The 20,749-nt window shown below is 40.4% G+C and overlaps 2 protein-coding genes across 4 annotated transcripts in view; one reads left to right on the top strand and one right to left on the bottom strand.

The window, feature by feature from the left end:
• Positions 1 to 446: 446 nt before the first annotated feature.
• Positions 447 to 1,465, top strand: LOC149821432 (copper transporter 6-like). The gene has a single exon (XM_089983132.1). It carries the CDS (start codon positions 601 to 603, stop codon positions 1,108 to 1,110), a length of 510 nt encoding a protein of 169 aa, XP_089839258.1. The 5' UTR covers positions 447 to 600; the 3' UTR covers positions 1,111 to 1,465.
• A 9,357-nt stretch (positions 1,466 to 10,822) lies between these two features.
• LOC149821431 (peptidyl-prolyl cis-trans isomerase PASTICCINO1-like) overlaps positions 10,823 to 20,749 on the bottom strand; it is a 172,885-nt gene continuing 162,958 nt past the window's right edge. For all 3 annotated transcript variants that reach the window (XM_089983129.1, XM_089983130.1, XM_089983131.1), the window contains 5 exons: positions 13,805 to 13,873; positions 13,217 to 13,294; positions 11,586 to 11,687; positions 11,387 to 11,458; positions 10,823 to 11,286 (listed from right to left, as the gene is read on the bottom strand). In XM_089983129.1, the coding sequence (XP_089839255.1) occupies positions 11,029 to 11,286; positions 11,387 to 11,458; positions 11,586 to 11,687; positions 13,217 to 13,294; positions 13,805 to 13,873 (579 nt within the window). In that variant the 3' untranslated portion in view covers positions 10,823 to 11,028. The remainder of the gene's footprint in view (positions 11,287 to 11,386; positions 11,459 to 11,585; positions 11,688 to 13,216; positions 13,295 to 13,804; positions 13,874 to 20,749) is intronic.

The raw sequence follows: 20,749 nt of genomic DNA, 5'->3' as shown, positions 1-20,749 counted from the left end.
ATAAAATATATATTTATGTTATATATATACACACGGGCCGAGCCAAGGCCCGGGCCGGCTCCCGACCGTGGGCTGCCAGGCCAATTAACCACCTCTATCCAAAACTTTTGTAGTATACATCTAGGTGGGGCCATCCTTTTTTACCACCTTTGGGCGCCGTTCATCTTGACGATGGACAGCATCCAAGGTACGTTGGACAGTTTTCTGTACATGGTACCTTGGACCTGATCTGCACTCGTCCCCCGCATAATTGTTGAGTTTGTTGATAGAACAATATTATTAAAATGTTCCCTAGTTCTTTTCTAGCCAAAAATCTAATGCCCAGAGCCATCTAGGTAAAACCTTTTCAGCATGTTAATCCACTCTTCTACTCCACGCCCAGCTTTAAGATGAAGAGCGTCCGCATTTCTTGGCGGTTACCTTTTTCAACCCGGCTGTTGAACAAGACAAAATACGAGGCTAACCATTGGCGGTCACAGCTCTCCAGCTAGCGGTTTGTTCCCTTCCCCTCTGCATTTTGGCTCTTAAATTTCACACCCCATCCCACAATGACCACAACAGAAGCTTGAGAGAGAGAGTCTTCAGCAGAAGCCATCAAGAATGGACCATGGTGGCGGAATGAACGGGAATATGGGAGGGGAGAACATGACGATGCCGCCGAGCCATGGTGGTGGAATGAACGGGATGGGAGGCGAGAACACGACGATGCACATGCATCACAAGATGATGATGCACATGACCTTCTACTGGGGGAAGAACGCCGAGATTTTGTTCGATGGGTGGCCGGGAGGCAGCCTGGGGTTGTACATCCTCTCCTTGATCCTTGTGTTCTTGGTTGCTGTGTTGGTCGAGTGGCTCTCCTTCTGTAGGCTTGCTCGGCCGGGACAGCCTAGTCTAGCGGCGGGGCTGGTGCAGACGGCTGTCTTCTCTCTGCGCGTGGGATTGGGCTACTTGGTGATGCTTGCTCTCATGTCCTTCAATGGTGGAGTGCTGATCGTAGCAGTTGCTGGTCATGCGGTGGGGTTCTTTCTCTTTGGCAGCAGAGTTTTTAAGCGATCCAAGGAGGAGGATGAGCAACACCAAGATGGGATCCCAGTTAGAAAGTGCTAGATATATGCCTCTGCCTCTGTGAGCCACACAGCAGAACAATCTCTCTCTCTCTCTCTCTACCTATCCTTTGTCGCAATCTGGGCAAGCGGCTCCGGCGTGAGCCCATTTTATCTGTCTAATGTTCTTTTCTCTTGTGCTTTCTTTATTTGTTTTGGCTTTTGTTCTTGTTCAGTTCATGGGTTCAACATTTTGTTGATCTTCATGAGTGGTAATGTTGAATTACTTTCGGCTCTCTCTCTCTCTCTCTTTCGTATGCAAGAAGCTGTATGCTTCTAGCATCTATATCGTTACCTGCTTCCGTCTTTTACTTGGTACCGTCTTGTCGATCTTGTCGTGCAATAAACTTTCTTTCTTTTGTTGTTGTTGCGATGGTCTTAGCCTTTTTAAAGTTGCTCCATGTATAGTTCATTCATCTATGTTTTTCTGTATTAGCGATTTATTCTTCGGGTTTTAGATTGGGAAGGAAAGAGGGATCCCTGGCTGTGATTTGGTTTCTGTAAGTGGGTCGGTCATGACAGAAAAATGTAGGAAACATCCATTTTTTTTTTTTTATAACTCGAAGAAACCACACTCGGGTTGCTGGCTCAGCCTGCCATACCTACCGTCATTGTGCCTAAAACTCCATGGTGAGTACCCCTGCCCAGGCGCCTATACTATGAATCGTTTTGCATAGGGGGGCAACGCCAATAAGAATCGAATTAGCAGCCAAGGCCCCACCCTGCTCCGCCAACCCCTTGGGGCAGGAAACACCCACTTGGTTTGTAAGAATCGCTATGGTGGCATGGATGGAGATGGTTTGGAAGGATACAGAAAACCAGAACTACGTGATGAGATGGCGGGCCATTCCATCCATGTGGTCTGTTTGTTACCGCGGATCGTTTGTGTGGATAGAAGCGTAAGCGTAACTGAGTAGAGAAGTCGTTGTTGTACTGCAAAGAGAAAAGATGTTGTACGATAGCAATTGATTTTCTACGTAATTCAAGCGGCAAACAAGGTTAGAAATGGTCAACAAACAGAAGAGGGGTACACATGGGATTTGAACCTAGACCACTCACTTAGCGGCGTAGGACCCATCCAACTACACCAGACCCCTTGGGGCTATCTATTTCTGAGGCTTACAACCTGAATGTTGGGATAAAACTAATTGAATCTTTCTCTTGCAAAACTTCGAAAAGAAACTGTACTTCACAATGGTTTTAGACCATGATTTGATAGCATGGTTTGGTTGTTGCTGCACTTGGCTTGTCTGGTAGGAGCAGCTAGTGCACGAGGGTCACCTTGTGTTGGGACGTTGCAAGTTCAAAACAGAAAGGTACAGTTGTATAACCCGTGGAGGATCTGCCTAAACCTAGCTTGCCTTGGCAATTGTTCATTGGCATCTATTATTCATGCGTCCCAAGTTAATTGCAAGAGGTTAATGAGCCGTTCATCTGCATACGAACAAACACGGTAATGCAGTCTTCAAGAGAAAAAATCACGGACCCCCATTTTCTAATTTGAATCCAAAGGTATGCAATATTTTGTGATTCTTTTTTTTTTATATTTACGCGGAGAAACCACCCCAGGATCAGATACCTACCAGTGTTGGCTCTGCCTACCGTACTTTCGGTCACTGTCTTAAGAGCATAAAACTCCGTGGGCTTATTCCTTGCACCCATAAAGTTGTCACGACTTAGCAAGTGGTGACCCCATGGGATTTGACCCTAGACCACCTGCCTAGTGGCCTAGGTTCCATCTCACTACGCCTAGGGGTGGCAAAATCTGACGCGCCCTCTTCTTAGTCGGGTTCGGGTTTGGCTTAAACGGGTTTGTGTCATAAATGGGTCGACCCGTCTAACCCCTTTATTAAATGGGTCGGGTTCATGTTAGAGATATGCCAACCCGCCAACCCGTTTGACCCGTTTAATAAACGGGTTAGACGGATGGGTCAACCTGTTTACCCGAACCCGACCCACCAATCCGTTTACCTGAGCCCGACCCACCAACCTGCTTACCTGACCCGACCCGTTTATTAAACAAGTTAACCGTGTCGTGTAGGGTTACCCATTTAATAAATGGGTTGGGTCTCCAACTGTCAACATTATTATATACATACATTTTTTGTTTATTTCTAATATCTGATTGTAAGACTATTCCCGAGTCTTCCCTCGGAAGAAAAACGCTCATATTTGTTTTAGTTAAAATTAGCTAGCTATAGCATCTTCAGTTTTTCCTTTAGTTCCAACAAATTGTCCAAGTGATAAAACTAATTTGTGCTGTTTGAATCATATGAATGTATACAGTCTTCTTTAAGGCAACCCTGCTAGATAAAGTACCTCAAATAGGGGTGCTCAACGGGTGGGGCAGCCGGATGGGCCAAGCTGACCCAGTCCACTATAGGCCAGGTTTGGGGCCCTGACCCATTAGCAACAGGGCGGAAACCTGGCTTGTTATATAAATGGGCTGGGCCTGGGTCAGCCCATGGGCTACCAGGCTGACTCCATGGGCCTAAGCTACCTAATTAATTGCTTTAGTAATATAAAAACTAAAGCTAATAACTACATTAATTGAAATTAATATGAAATTGTGATTTTTCGTTAGTTTATTGCTTTTGGAATTAATTTGTTAACTTAATTGTCAAAATAACTTACGGGTTTGAGCAGGTAGAATCGGCTCACTAAACATTGGCCCATTGGGCCAGGTCATGGGTAACCACCTTTCAAACCCAAGCCCATTAAAAACCTGGACAAAACCCAGCCCATTAACAAAATGAACTGGGATGTTTCCGGGCATGGCCATGCTCAAAGCCCGATGGGCCGAGCTCCAAAATGGGCCTGGGCCAGGATGGCCTGTTCCCCACCCTTAACCTCAAGTCCACAAACCACAAATTGTAGTGTATCATAAAGTTGACGAAATTGATGTTGATGACAATGAAGCTGTCAAGTTCAAAGTTTTACTCATGAACCAAAACCAAAGCAGGTTCAAACTTGGCAGGCTGAGCACTTGGTCAAGTTTTACTCATGAACAAAACCAAGTCAAGTTCAAAAACTTGGCAGGCTGAGCTCGAGGAAAACTCCAGCTGAAGCTTGAACCCAGTATCTCTTAACAAATCAAAGAATGACTGCATGCAAGGATGTGCAGTACATTTGACCTCCACAAGGCAATGAAATCCCTAGATTTGTAGCCACTTACACTCACTTGGACATTCCATTTACGATTCACTTACCATGGCCGTTGGGTGGGGGCAATTTGTCCCGCAACCTTCCAAAGTGGGCAGCTATGCAACTGCTAAGATAGAGTCTCCAAAAACAAAAAGGTGCCAAAAAGGATCCCATCCTTTGACATAGTATACAAAATACTTTGTATCCTATGTCAATCCTAGCCGTCCAGCTGATGCATCTGGACTGTTAAGATCAGTCCACATCTAGATGAGAGGTGTGGACCAATCCTAGCTGTTGGTTGGACGGCTAGGAATATTGAATGCAGGATGAAACCCATCTTATGTCAAATGAGATCCGTACTCGGTGCCACGATAACATGGCTTGAGTTGTTTATCATACATGTGGCCATGTCTCGAGTCTTGTTTGAATGTGGTTCTTGCTTATCTTGACAGTCTTAAGCCTCAAGGTACGGTTGACTTCATCAATCCACTTTTGTACCGTACTCATTAACTCAACCACAAAAAACTTACCAATTATATTTATACGTGAAATGGGAATGAAGGTTAAAATAAAACCCTTGTGGGATGCACGGCAGAATTTTGCTAAGCAGGTTATATGTCCCCCCCTCAAGACGGGTTAGTTACATCGCGTATTCGAGGGTTCCAATGAGCACCACGTATGTAAGCATGTGCGGCTTGTATCCCCATGTTTGTCAGCAGAAAAGAAGTTGCAAAGACTTAAGTACCCCAAAGATGGTTATTTAAGATCCCGTCCCTGCACTGCAGAATTATCTGAGAAAGGAATCCTCCATGAAGAAGGCCATTAACATCAACCCTTTTTTTTTTCTCTCCCTTGTCTTTCTGCCTCTGTGCACATCCAGCAGACGATCCTATACTGCTCCATCAAGCACTAACTGACACGCACACTAACTGTAGCATGATTCAACTTGATGAGTTGTAGAGCCTGATTCAGAGTTTTTGCCCTTATAGGAGAGGGATCTGGGGGCTCCCCCCGACGCAGGTCCCGTATAAATTATTTTTTTTCTTTTCCTCTTGTAACAGTAAAAAAAGAGCAATAAAGTGTTTTGTTTGATCGTGATGCTCATATGTTTTCTTCTGTTGTTTCTTGCTTGAGGTTTTCGTAACACCCTTTCCTGCGATTTTCTGCTTTTTTTTGCTACACGATTTTCGTAAATCGCTACTCGATTTAGCGATTTTTCATTTTTTTTGCTACGCAATTTTCGTAAATTGTTACTCGATTTAGAGATTTGCCATTTTTTTTACTACGCGATTTTCGTAAATGGATACTCGATATAGCTATTTACAAAAAATCGCACAACGATTTGCCATTTATTTTTTTTCTCTACGCGATTTTCATAAATCGCTACTCGATTATGCGATTTGTCATTTTTTTGCGCTACGTGATTTTCGTAAAACACTACTATGTGTAAATCGTAAATCGCGATGCCGAACACCACCTCCTTAAGCATGATCTTTGTCATGATTAGGCTATAGTCGCTAGTCGTCCCAATGGCAGTCTTGAGGTCCGTGATGGGGAAGCTGGAGAGGAACGTGTCATTCCCGATGTTGGTGGGAAGGTGGGTCCTATCGAAGAGCACGACACCAGAGGTCAAGATGAGGACCTCGCGATGCCAGAACCCGATGAATGCCTGCCAAGACTTGAGGGTGTGAACGCCCGTATTGAGTAGCGTCAGGATGGCCTGGAAGGCAGAAGTATTGCCAACATAGGGGTAGACAGATTATACTTTGAAAGACTCCGTTGTAGTTGTACTGAAGGAAGATTCTGTTGTAGGTATCTCTCGAAGGTGGCAGAGGGGCCGCCACAATCGGTTGCCAGTACGACAATGGCAGCATTTCGGCCACTGCTAGCAGAAAGAGGATGACGATCACCATTGGATTGCCGACTCTTTGCCTCCCTTAATATCTTTTCTAGAGAGAGAGAGGGTTTTACAGTGTTTCACGGAGAAGGAAGAAGAAGAAGAATGTTTCATGTTTGTTTCGCTGTTTGAACTTCAAATTAACATCATCTTCGACTTTCTGGATGGAGGATATTTTTATCCTTTTTTCGAACCGTCATTTTCCTTTTTTTGAATGGAGGACATTTTTATCATTTTCTTGAACCATCGTTTTATGACAAGAATAGCAAGAAAAGATACTTAAGTCTTTGCAACTGCACCGGACTCCGATGCTAAGTGATGCCGACACACATGAGAATACGAGCCCCATGTGCTTACATATATGGCGCTCATTGAGACCCCTGAACATGCACTGAGGAGAACACACACCACCCTCCCAGAATTTTTAGACTGGGCAAGGGTGAGACCTTGTCTCCTGCATCCGCCCTTGTCCACTGCCATCTTTACTGTTTTGGGCTGGGCACAGGGTTGAACCAGCTTACTAAGCACGATTCTTCAAGTAATAGCTCGGATAAATAAGTTCTCTCTCTATCATGCCGAAGATTCATACATTTGGCTTCTAATTAGCTTTCATAATTCTAGTTGTTAGACGCCTAGCTCACTAGCTGTTTTATGTTGCTAGCTAGAAACAAGCTTCATGAATGCGGGGAGTTATGCTTATCTCTAAATAGGTTCTGCTTGATGGCAGATGAAACCAAAGATTCCTTTTCTTGGGAAAACAAGTGATCTCTAGGTAGCAGCAGCAGTCATTGCCCTTCCACATATCAACAGAAAGCTCATATTGGATTCCACATTTACATAGTACCCACCATAAAACTGATGAGCCAAGCCTCACCGAATAAGAGTTCTCAACCGACAATGCCAAATGAGATTCCTCCAGGTTGAGATCTCCTTCAATGTAGATGGAGGTTTCACAAAATTAGCAGCCGTTCCCTCTATCGAAGGCCAGCTGACATTAGCTATCGTGATCCCTCAAATGTTGACATGTGCTAACGTCCATCGTCATACAGGACTATCTCTAAAATGTAGATATTGGCTATCGTGATATAGTGTTATCTTTGACAATGTAAATGCGTGTAATCTTTGTATAATAGCATATAAATCATAGCCCTGCACTCACGTAAACCGTCAGAGTGAAGGTTTCCCAGTTATTGCTATCTAGTGAATTCTTATCATCTTTTCAAAAACTACCACCAAGAACTCTACAGTAGAGAGAGAGATTCCATATTTAGTTTAGACAATACCCACCATAAAACCACACACCCATAGACGAACCCAAGAGTGGAGAGACAGAGAGAGAGAGAGAGAGAGAGAGAGAGAGAGAGAGAGAGAGAGAGAGAGAGAGAGAGAGAGAGGATGGAGCATGGTGCACGGATGAACGGAGGGATGACAATGGCACCCAGCAGCGAGCCCAGCATGCACAGGATGCACGATGATGATGCACATGACCTTCTTGGGGAAGGACGTGGAGATATTGTTCGATGGGTGGCCTGGGAGGAACCTGGGCATGTATCTCCTCTCCTTGGTCTCCTTGTTGGTGGGAGTGGTTGTCCTTCTGCCGTTTGGCCTGGCCCACTGAGCCGAGCGCAGCTGCGGGCCTTCTGCAGACCCTTCTCTACACCCTGCGAGTGGGTCTGGCCTACTTGGTGATGCTCATAGTCATGTCCTTCAACGAGGGCGTCCTGCTGGTAGCCGTCGCTGGCCACGCAGTGGGTTTCTTGCTGTTTGTCAGCAGACTTTTCAAACGGCACCAGGAGAATAATGATAAACAGCTGAACGGGTGCCCAACAAACTGTTAGATCTCTCTCTCTCTCAATAGTTGGTACCAGTTCTCAAATCTTGGTGATGTCGGTTATGCATGAAATAAACATCAGAATAATATTTTGAAGTGCCTTGTTTGTTTTTTCTGTGGTTTGAGAGAAAATATATAAATGATTATATGAAAATGGTCAAACTGTGTTTATGACTTATGAATTCTTGTTTGTATATGAAAATGGTCAAACTGTGTTTATGACTTATGAATTCTTGTTTGTTGTTTTCATCCAGAAGTTCACCTTTTTTTTATGATGGATATCCAGAGGTTGCTAAATACATGAAGAATGACAGGAGGGTTTGGTTAATTTTGGCCGTTCTGACATTTTGTCTTGAGAAACATACACAGAAAGCACCCCTTTTCCTTTGAGGGCCTGATTTGATTATGTGGGAAAACATTCAGAAGAAATTATGTGAATCATGTTTCAGTAACATTTTTTTGACCCAGTGAATGTTTGAAAACATCCAGTGGAAGCTTTTGACACTACCAGACGTGAAGTTTGAGTTACAACCAGTCCAACATTTTTTCTTTTTTCTGTTTTTTTTCCTTCTCAAGAGAAAGAAAGAAAAGACTAAGTTGTGTGGCTGATAGAGAAAGTCATGCCGTAGTTTGCGTTATGTTGGTTCACAGGTCAATTAGGAAAATTCTGTTGTGTACTGAACAAAAAGATAGTACGATGACAGTTCATTTCCCAAAGTATTTGGTAGGAAAAATAAATATGGTAGGGTAATAAATTATGGGAGAGGTTCACTATTCACAAGTCGGTAATATTACTCGATGTACAGTGTACTGCACAAGAGGACAGTACGACAGACCATTCCCCAAAGAGATTATTTGGTGGGAAAGGTAAATTATGCTAGGGTGATAAATTGTGGTAGAAGTAACTTTAAGAGACATAAATTGCCATTAGAACATATTTGAAGGAAAAACAATTAAAAGTTTCTATCTGAGTTACTTGGTAGGATTAATCACTTTGGCTCTGAGACCCTGGCCTTCTTCATGGTTCAGTCAAAGGAATTGGATTCCTTGAGACCGGATCAGGTCAAGGGTAACCCTCCAACCACCATGAGTCCATGACTGCATTGATTATGTCCTCGATAGGTCTTCACAAATTTTTTGAGGGCAATTCATGCTCCAGATGAACGGCACATAAAGCATATCGCATGCAAGGCTGAGAGCAAACCCAAAAATCATGATGAACGGCATGCAAGGTATCCTGGTCCGTTTTCATTCATGGTGACAAAATCTCATTTCAGAAAAAAATCATGGTATCAATTGAAATTTTTAAGTACAAAACCATAAAAAATGGAAATTACTATAAATTTTGAACTATAAATTCACAATAATATCATGATAAAATCACGATAATAGAATCATATTCAAACTATGCAAGATTTTCACATCTGAATATCTTTCTATAATATTGCAGGATTTTCAAAATTTAAGCTATAATTATGAGTATATTCAAAATTTTTTCCTTAGAGTCTTTCGATCCGCACTCATATGGGAGTCGGTATTCTCTGCATGCCCTTGAGAATGATGCACGCTTCAAATACCTCGGTCATTTGCTGGGAATGAACTTGTAGTTTAGTTGATAATGAGGATGATGTCTCTTTTAATTGAAGTTTGCTTTGTAATTGTTTTGCACCATTTTTCAAGTTCCGGTTTCAAAACAGGGTCGGACCTATGCGCAATTCAGTCCAATTTGGTGTGGAAGAAGACCATCCCACAGAATCAGTCCAGGTGTTTCAAGTGTTTGAATTGAGCTGGGTCGACAGTATTTTGCATTTACTTTGTTGAGCCTCTATCATAATACTATATATTAATTGGATCTTCCCATTGATTGAGAAAAAAGATTCCAATTCATGTATGTCTGACAAATTTTTGGCCTGAAAATTAGAACTATTAATCCCCTAAAAATGGGGATTCAAGATTCAGTGTTTGAATAGCTTGGATTTAGTTTAAGCGCCACATCAAATCTGTTTGGATGAGTTTCGAGGGACTCAAATGCTACCTGAGACATTCTATTATGACGATGTCATTTCTATCTTAAACAAGAAAGAGGAACGATGCCTGCTTGACTATGAAGATTAAAAAGGGTTGCGGCAACTGTGTTGCAAAGAACATTGTTTACTCGTACAGGTGCAGGGTTAAAGCAAGTCAAAGCAGGACCGCTGATTTGATCAAATACTATCGATTGCACAAATAGCATCATGTTACGGAACTTCTTTTTTTTGGTGTAACCTGAGGAAACCACACCCAGCACGAAGACCTGGTAGTGTTGGCTTAGCCTGCCATACCTAGAGTCATCGAACTGGCAGCATAAAACTCCAAGGCTAGGAGCGTCGGCTTGTGCAGAGGGGAGATGCCTACGGGAATCAAACCTTGACCACCCATCTAGCGACCAAGGCCCCCACCCCACTACGCCAAACCCCCTTGGGGCATCATGTTAGGCAACTTGATATTTGGATAAAAGATAAAAGGATTTTTATTGGATAGAAATTTTGATACAAGTATACCACTGTGTGGCAGCGCACACGTTAGGTTTTCACATTGGTGCACAATGAATTAAAGTGGATTTAAATCTCTCCTTGAATGCAATGTTTAATGAAAAATTACACAAAAATAGTGTCCCGTGTCCTCTTAGTCGTGTCCATGTGACAATCATTGAACAATTCGGCATGGTCTGTCTGAATGGGCCCATTGGCCATGGGCATCCCAATAAAGCTGACTTGTCATATCCATCAACAAAGGCCCATACTGTCGATAGTTTTGGTGCCAAGAGGACCATACACAAGGAAGATAAAAAATAGGAGGCACGAATGACAATCATTTCATCAGTGGATTTCCTTTTGGAGCATTTTTTTTTGTGGCATAAAAAGTGGAATGTGAATATTAACCCATACGCCTCACTTCGAGAAACATAAACAATAAATAGTACAAATACAAGGACTTTAAAATATAATTAGCAAGAACAAGGATCAAAAGATAAATCTCCATTATAAAAGGGATCCAACTTTCTTCTAGTGCTAGAGAATCGAACACTTACCACGTCCTAGAGAAGTTAAAATTCTCCTTCCTACAGTCCAATATTTTGCGAACAGTCCTGCTGGTGCAGTATTCTCATTTGAACTTGCTTCATCCATTTCAGGTGTAGTCACATCTTCATTGTTTGTCCCCTCTGGGATCTGGTCGACTCCAGTTGAATCATTTCCAACATCAGCAATCTCTCCCGGTTTCTTGTCAAAAAGTCCCTTAAACTGCTTCTTTGCCATCTTTTCAACTTCCTATTTAGATCACAGTTAAAAGTTTAATACACTTGCAGTTTCAATAATTGAAAAACTCCACGTTAAACTAACTAAAAGTAGAAAAAGAGACTTCATTTACCTTTTCCTTTTGTCTTAATTTCAAAAGAGCAGAAGTGGCATCAGGCTCTGAGGATTTATCAACCTTCATCATCTAGAACCAAGAAATGAAACATGCCAAGCTTCTAGGATGAGATTTGGTCTACGAACTAATAATGCAGCTTACACCTAGAAATGGAATCAATGGGGAAAAAGGAAAAGGAATAGTGTTTAAAGGCTACCATTTCAAAGTCACTCCTAGCTTCATCAAAATCTCCAGCTGACATATAGGCCATGCCACGACGATACAGAGCTTTAGCATGAGCAGGGCTTGTGTCCAAAACCTGCACAACTTGAATGCATGATTAATGTAGAAACTAAGAACATATCTTACATGAAAGATGATGGATAATTTCTAAATCCTATTTATTTATAACTGTCACAAGAATCATGATCTGGTAATGTAACAGCAACACAACCTGACACGTTTATAGGTAAACAATAAAGAATAACTGAGGAAGAAGGGGCTGGAGAGGAAAAGAGCATGAAAATAGTCATGCTGTAATAGGGAATGGAGTTCAACACGGAGAAAAGAGGGGAATGGTGGAGGAAGCATCATAACAGGCATGGGTTCTAAAGACATAAAAAGGTTGAATGAAAGACAAAAGGGTAGGCTCCAACTTCCAAGTGTTTTATCTCATGATTACCTCCAAAGTGTGAATCTCCCTCAGAGATTCCACATTGGAAACATGATATATAGCAAAAGCAAGCCGGTGTCAAAAATGACATTCCAGATGGTGTTAAAATGATACAGTTTTACACTGCCTGGGTTGCCCAAGTGGCAGCGGGCCTGGGAGAAGATGCTGACCCCTTTGTCACAGGTTCGACTCCCACCGAATGTGCAGGTGCCTTTGACTGGTGGGCTCCGGAAGGTCTTGTGTCAATGACCCCACCTGGGGTTTACCTCACAGGGAGGCAGGCCCATTAAGTGACCTGTTTCTCGGCAAGGGTTCCCCGTCATCAAATATATATATTCCTTCCAGTTCTCAGTCACAATATGACACTATTCCATTTTAGTGCGGTTGCAAGAATAGTATTCAACAAGACCGTTCATGAAACATGTAGTTATCCACTTACGCAATCACAATAGCAAAATAAAAGCAGTTCCCTTGTCTACTAATGTATATGAAGCTTATGCACATCTGCTGGTTGAAAATGTGTGAATGGGTGCATGGATGTGTTGAATTTGTGCAAATGCATGCATCACAATACATGCATATAATATTTTGACATGCACAATCCTCATTTCAAGAACTTCGTGTTATGATCCAGGATGATGAGATTCTTTCTACTCTATAGAAGTTGGCTTTCTCCTTACTCTTTGTGAATCCAAATCTTCAGCTTCGTGCTCCTTTATAGCACCAGAAAGCTTCCTCTGTAGGGTGCACTGATACTGCATTAGCAGTCTTAACATGTTTGATTCTTTATTATCATATTCACTTTAACAATCTCGATTCAACAGGTTAATAAGTTTCAAACTTGAGCATGTTTCAGAGTGGCCCCAAACCAGCCTTGGTGTAAGCAACGCAGACTACGTCATCACCTGTTCATGTGCATGTATGCTATGTGCTTTTATTTGTTTGTTTCTGTGTATGCATGCATTTGTGCCTTGCAGAAGAAACACCAACTCTTTTCTTGGTAGAAATCAAGGATGCGACAATATGGAAATTCATAGATCAGCCAGTAAAGCAAATTACCTACATATAAAGACTAAAGATAAATAGCAGTAAACAATAAATTCAGAATTATTCCATTGCTTTATAGCAAGCTATCAACTTATTTCCATTTAACATATTGGGCATTCAAAAGTTACCTTATTGCATGCTTCAATGGACTTTCTGCATTCACCCAGCTTATGGTAGCATGCAGCCACATTTAAATGCAATGAATTCTGGAGAATGCAACTGAAATATGTCAACTGGACATCCCAGATCTCAATGGTTAAAATTTAGTAGTAGAATGCACCTAGAAGGAACGAACAGGAAAATTATATCTGCTTCTTGCTTTTCATTTAGATCATACAATGGCTGATTCATTATTGCCATGAAATTTCTATGCAAGGTAAGTTAAAAATAACTATAACTGGATTAGATAGCCAGATAGAACCAGGGCTTGGGTCAGCCTCAAGTTATCCCTGTCAACAGTCATCCAATAACCTAGTGAAACTCAGTCTGATTCAGTTTCACAAGAATTGGTTGGTTAACTGCAGAGAAAAGAGTAATTGCTAGGATCTGGTTAGCCCAGCCCATCACTATTGAGTCAATCCATGGAACTATCAGCTTAAACCCACACCAAGTCTCCATCCAAATTCAAGCTGGTGATTCAACAGATCTTGACTGTGAAGCCAGACAAATATATTAATGACAAAATAGAAACAGGCATGGTTACAATAGCTCCTTACTCTAAAACTCAAAAAGTGCTTCCCTTCCTCATCATCCTGTGGATTCACATGGTTGAATTCACGAAGAACCTGCAGGACAGACACATTTATCATAAAATTAAAAACAAAGACTACAAAGCAAAATAATTCAAATTTTGTGTGACGATGAAATGTTGCCACTATAAAGATACCATCAGCTCTCACAAGAAAGACTGCCAAAAATTTGCCTTCAACAATCATTTGTTAAAATGCATTCCATGATTTATTATGCATTATCAGTCCACCTCTTCTCATGTCTACAATCGTATTCCAAACATTCTATTCTTGAATTGTCCAATGATCAAGACAGTTTTAATCAGAATGATTATAACATGTGAGAAAGAATCTATTAATAAGTCCCAATCAGTAGATTCTGCCGTCTTTGTAGCCTTTCAGATGATACATTAAGAGAGTTGATATATTTCCTTCAGGACTGCAACTTGATGAAGTTTGCATACACGCATTGCTTTGTATTGCGTTGGAAACCACATGCCACACTGTCACGGTCAGCTCATTAGTGTTCACTGTTAGCAGGAAAACATCATATGAGGTACGTGTTAGAACATTCCTCTCAAATAACAACTTGAAAAATGGAGTCTCTAGGGGCAAGTTGGACATCTTATGGATATGTTATCAAGCCATCAACATAGGTTTGGAGATGGGACATATTTAGACTTCAATGCAATCATTGTTTGGCTGAATAAGTTGTTAAGATATGTATATATAAATATATATATACATATATCCTTTTTCTTTTTTCTGTACATCCAAATACCCGATAAGGGTATTTTGGTAAATTGCCCTGTATTTTTCCTTTTTTAGGTTTTTCCTTTTTTTCTTTCTTTTATCTTTTTTGTTTTTCTTTATGTAATAGGACCACCAAGGGGCCCCACCCATCTAGTCGTTGGGGCCCCAACAGTCACATTTATGACCGTTGGGGCTCCCAACGACTAGAAGGGAGCCCCCTTGTGGTCCCTCTCAATTCCTTTTTGCTCTCCTATAAATAGAGGGTTTTCCCTCTTGTAAAGGTATGGGTTTTCAGCCCACTTTATCTCTCTCTTTAATATATTTTTGCCTTTTAGTCATTTTACCACTTAGTGGGTTATTTGTCCACTTTACGTGCTTGTGTTCTTGGCTCTTTGCTTGACTCATTTAAAGAGTTCTTTGGTTTATTGGTGCTTCCGCTATTTTCATTACATGGTATCAGAGCCATTGAATTTTCAATATCCTTGAAAGATTTTTGAAGCTCTTCATATTCTATATTTCCCATCATCAATGGAGCATGAATCAAGAGTTGAGCTCTTCTTCAAACTCAATGGCGCAAACTATCTTATGTGGGCATCGGCTATGGAAAATCATCTAAGAGGTAAAAAGTTGTGGGGCTTTGTGATGGGCACCACTCTTGAACCCACCTTAAAACTCACCAAAATTGAAGGAGGTGTTGAGAGAGCTCTAGATGAAGATGACCGCATCAAAGCCATTGATGAGCATCAATCCAAGGTAGAAGATTGGGAAAGTAACCATGCCAAAATTTAAATTTTGGCATGGTTCATGAACAATGTTGATATTAAAAATTGTGCCAACATTGCTAAATTTAGGAGAACCAATGAAGCACGGTTCTTCCTTAAGGGTATGTATACCCAAAAAGATCTAGCTAGACAATTTTTTTGTCAAGAAAAGATTAGATCTACTAGACAAGCGGACATGAGTGTCTGTGACTATTTTAGTGCTTTAACCCCTCTTTGGGATGAACTCGTTCTTCTTGAGCCCAAGTGGATAGCTCCGAAAGATATTGAGCTTAGAAGAGAACAAATTGAAAATGAGCATTTTTTTCAATTTCTTCATGGGCTTAGGCCCGAGTTTGAGCAAGTTAGGGCATCTCTTCTTCATAGAAGTAAAGTCTTACATATTGAAGATGCTCTTGCCGAAGTATGCCAAGAGGAAACTCGTCTTGGCATAAGCCTTAAGAATGATGAAATTTTGGCCGTTACTAGGCCGGGAAACAATGTAAAAGCATATAGACCGCCCCATTTTTCAAAAAATAATGGGTATAGAAAGGGAGTGATTTGTCACTATTGTAATGAACCGGGGCATACTAAGCCGGTTTGTCCAAAGCTTAAAAGAAAGGTGGTCGTGATTGGAGAAAACACTCCAAAGAAGGAAGAAGAAAATATCAATGAAGGAGATATCAAAGAAACTCTTTGCCAAATTTCTGAAGTCCTCCAACATCTTCTCAAGACTTCTTCAACATCAACTTCTGGAGCCGCCATAGCCTATTCATCATCACCTCCAGGTATGTAGATACTAGACTCCAGTGTTGCTTTTCATATGACATCTCATAAAAATTCTCTCTCGAATGTTTTTTCTGACCCTATATCTTCGTATGTTTCAACATCCAATGAGACATCTTTAAAAATTTAAAGTATTGAAACACTTGACTTGAAATCCTCTCAAAACTTTTTTGTTCCTAAAGTAAGAGTTGTTCCAAAAGTTAACTTAAATCTTTTTTCGGTCTCTCAAATTACCGATCATGGTTGCCAAGTCTCTTTCTTACCTAATGATTGCACCGTGCATGATCTCCAGTCAGCGAAGCTGATTGAGCAAGGCCATAGGAAGGGCAATCTTTATTTTATAGATTTTTTGACCCTTCCATCCAAGTCATTTTGTAATTTTGTAAATGTCAAAAGTATTGAAGTTTGACATAAGAGACTTGGTCATCCGAACTTTTTAAAGATGTCTTTTTTCCCTTTTTTGGACAATACTTGTAAAGACAAACACATGACTTGTAAAGATTGCATTTTTTGGAAATCTAAAGCTATTCCATTTCCTCAAAGAAATTATGTTCCCACACAACCGTTCGAACTTGTTCATTCTGATGTATGGGGTCCCTCTCCTGTTGTATCTAAAGGAGATTTCTCATATTACGTTGTATTTGTTGACGATTTTACTCGATTTACATGGATTTACTTTCTAAACCATAAATCTGAGGTTTTCTCTTTTTTCAAAGAATTTCATGCAATAGTTAAAAATCAATTTTTAGGAAACCTGTCCATTCTTAGATAAGACTCGGGAGGTGAATACATGTCCAATGATTTTCAAAGCTATCTGAAAGAAAATGAAAATTTTCATCAATGTTCTTGTCCAAACACTCCGTAACAAAATGGTCTTGCGGAAAGAAAGCATAGACACATAATAGAGACAACAAGAACTCTATTAGTTTCCAAAAATATTTCAAAATCCTTTTGGGCCGAAGCTGTTCTTACTTCAACATATTTAATTAATAGAACACCCTCGTCTTCTTTGAAAAATCTTTCTCCGTTTGAAAAACTTTAAATGTCTCCCGACTATAAAAGACTAAGAGTTTTTGGATGTAAGTGTTTTGTTCTAACTCACAAAAACGATAAACTTTCTTCAAGGGCGATTGAATGTATTTTCTTAGGATATGGCAAAAAACAAAAAGGTTACCGCTGTTTTGACCTATTAAATAACAAACTTTATATCTCAAAAGACGTCACTTTTCCAGAAGAAGAAAATGGTTTTTTCGCATAACCTAAATGAAAATGTTGATTATTCTTTTTTGTTTGGCTTGTTACCTCAAGAAAAATGCATAGACAATCATGTTGCAACATGATCCACATGAAAACCTAAATGAAAATATAACAAGTCATACACAAGTTTATACTAGAATAAATAAAAATAATCTTCCTTGTGCCCTTGAAAAATTCTCTCAAAATGAATCGTTAGAAGAATCCTCTCAAAGGAGATCAAATCGTATTTCTAAAATACCTAATAGATTTGTATCTTATGATTCTTTTTCTCCAAATTTTAGAGTTTGTTTGTTAGCTCTTCATTCTTTCCATGAACCATCCCATTATAATGATGCCAAACAATATACCCATTGGAATGAAGCAATGAAACTTGAACTTAATGCACTTAATAAAGCACAAACTTGGGAAATCATTGATCCCCCTAATGGCAAGAAACCCATTGGATGTAGATGGGTTTTCAAAGTAAAAACTAAAAGTGATGGTTCTTTAAAAAGATTTAAGGCTCAATTAGTAGCCAAAGGATATGCCCAAGAATATGGGGTGGATTATGATGAGACTTTTGCCCCGGTTGCTCGAATGACTAGTGTTCAAGCCCTTATTGCAATAACTTCTATTAAAAATTGACCCATTTTTCAACTTGACGTCAAGAATGCCTTTTTAAATGGAGATCTGGGTGAAGAAGTTTATATGAAACCACCTCCTGGCATGAATTTAAATGGTAAGATTTTGAAATTAAAAAAGGCATTATATGGCCTTAAGCAAGCTCCCAAAGCTTGGTATGACAAGTTTAGTAATGTATTAATCAATTTGGGTTTTATTTCTTGTTATATTTTTGTTAAGAAAACAAGTGACTCAATTGTTATTCTACTTCTGCATGTTGATGATATGATCATCACTGAAAGTGACAAAAAGGGAGTAAATGATGTTAAGCCTATGTTAAAGAAAACTTTTGATATGTCTAACTTGAGGTTTTTGAGATATTTTTTAGGTATTAAAGTGGCGTATTCTCCTTGGGGATACATTCTATCTCAAATGAAATTAACAGCAGACATCTGTACCAAATCAGAAGTTTCAGATGAAAAGAAAGTTGTTACTCCTGAAGTTATAAATGCAAAGTTGAGACTTGAGGATGGCGTTCTTCTTGAGGATCCTACCCCCTATCGGCAATTGATTGGATCCCTTACTTATCCATCACCCGTCCGGATATTGCTCATGCTGCAAGTCAATTTCAGCATACTCCTACTACAGTTCATATGGCGGCCGTGATGCGAATTGTATGATATATCAAGAACTCCATCTCCAAAGGGCCTTTCTTATCCTCTTCTTCATCTCTTGAATTAACTGCTTATACTGATGCAGATTGGGGGGGAAATCCCAATGATTGAATCTCAACTACTGTTTTTTGCATTTTTTAGGTGAATCCCTCATTTCGTGGAGATGTAAAAAGCAACAAAAAGTTTCTTTATCATCCACTGAAGCTGAATATCGGGTCATGACGATGACAACTATGAAAATTGTGTGGCTTAGAAGTCTCCTCTATGACATGGGCATCCTCATTTCTTCTTCCACCAAGATGTGTTGTGATAACAAGAGCGCGATTTACATCTCAAGCAATCATACATTCCACGAGCGTACCAAGCATATTGAAATGGATTGCCACTATGCTAGAGACAAATTTCTCAGAGGAACCATCACACTATCATATGTTACTTCAGAATATCAGTTGGCTGACTTCTTCACCAAAGAGCTTTCAACTCCGCGTTTCATGTTTCTTCTTGACAAACTTTCGGTCTTCTCACCGTAAAGTTTGATGGGGCATGTTAAAATATGTATATAAATATATATATATATACATATATCCCTTTTCTTTTTTCTATACATCCAAATACCCGATAGGGGTATTTTGGTAAATTGCCCCATACTTTTCCTTTTTTTCTTTCTTTTATCTTTTATCTTTTTCTTTTTATTTTTATTAACTTCATGTAATAGGACCACAAAGGAGCCCCATAAATCTAGTCGTTGGGGCCCCAACAGTCACATTTATGACCGTTGGGGCTCCCAACGACTAGAAGGGAGCCCCCTTGTGGTCCCTCTTAATTCCTTTTTGCTCTCCTATAAATAGAGGGCTTTCCCTCTTGTAAAGGTATGGGTTTTCAACCCACTTTATCTCTCTCTTCAATATATTTTTGCCTTTTAGGCATTTTACCTCTTAGTGGGTTATTTGTGCATTTTACGTGCTTGTGTTCTTGGCTCTTTGCTTGACTCTTTTAAAGAGTTCTTTGGTTTATTGGTACTTCCGCTATTTTCATTACATAAGTTACCTGGGGGCTTCGACTGTAATCTGACATTAAATTATAACCATTCTTGGCAAACCCGATGACTTGGCTAGCATTTAAGACAATATCTAGTGATAACCTATGTCACAGGGATTCGGCTAACCAGGTGTTGCACCCGCGTTGACGCGACGCGGGTGCGGCACCTGGTGCGGTCAACCCGATATGTAAAAAAAAAAAAAAACCTATCGAGGGAGGCTCACCTGAAGAAGAAGAAGAAGACAACGAGGAAAGAGAGAGGCGAGAGGGAGCTCACCTGAAAGGGGGTCATCGCATCGCTGGCACGTGGGGCTTGTGTAATGAAATATGCGGAAAAGCAAAGAGTGCATTAATCACTTACAACATCCACTAATGAACAAACAAAAGGGCTAATACCCAAACCCACAAGAGACAACACAACATAAAAATATAAATGTCTCTTATTGACAAAGAGAGAGAGCTCTCAAGAGTGAAGAATACAAGAGGGGTTCACCCCTATTTATACACAAAAGAAGAAGAGGGGGGATGGCCAAGAGGCCTTAAAAGGAGAGCCACCTAGGGGCTCCCCATGTAGTCATTGGGAGCCCCCAACGGTCACAAATGTGACCGTTGGGGGCCCCATCGACTACATGGTGGGGCCCCTTTTGTGTGAGCAAAAAACATAAAAAAAAATATATATATATATTTTACAAAAAATAAAAGGGAAAATAAAATAAGAAAAACAAGTACCCCTATCGGGTATTTTAGGCAATTACATATATATATATATATATATATATGAATTACATATATTTTAACACCCTCCCTCAAGCTTTACGGGGATATAACCGAAAGCTTGTTAAGGAGAAACAAAAATCGAGGAGCAACAAGGGCCTTAGTGAAGAAGTCCGCCAACTGGTACTCAGATGTGACGTAAGGTAGTGCTATGGTTCCTCTTAGGTATTCATCACATACGTAATGACAGTCCATCTCAATATGCTTAGTACGCTCATGGAAGGTGTGATTGCGTGCAATATAGATTGCGCTTTTGTTGTCAAGACACATCTTCGAAGGAGTAGAGATGACAA

The sequence above is a fragment of the Nuphar pumila genome, chromosome 12 (assembly GCF_984573655.1).
Source record: "Nuphar pumila chromosome 12, dmNupPumi1.hap1.1, whole genome shotgun sequence".
NCBI lineage: Eukaryota > Viridiplantae > Streptophyta > Magnoliopsida > Nymphaeales > Nymphaeaceae > Nuphar > Nuphar pumila.
Note: the sequence above shows the minus strand (reverse complement) of the source record. Positions and strands in the feature narration are given on the sequence as shown.

Bases quoted from the DNA above. Each gene is read 5' to 3' on its own strand.
- LOC149821432 (XM_089983132.1), top strand. From the start codon at position 601: ATGGACCATGGTGGCGGAATGAACGGGAATATGGGAGGGGAGAACATG.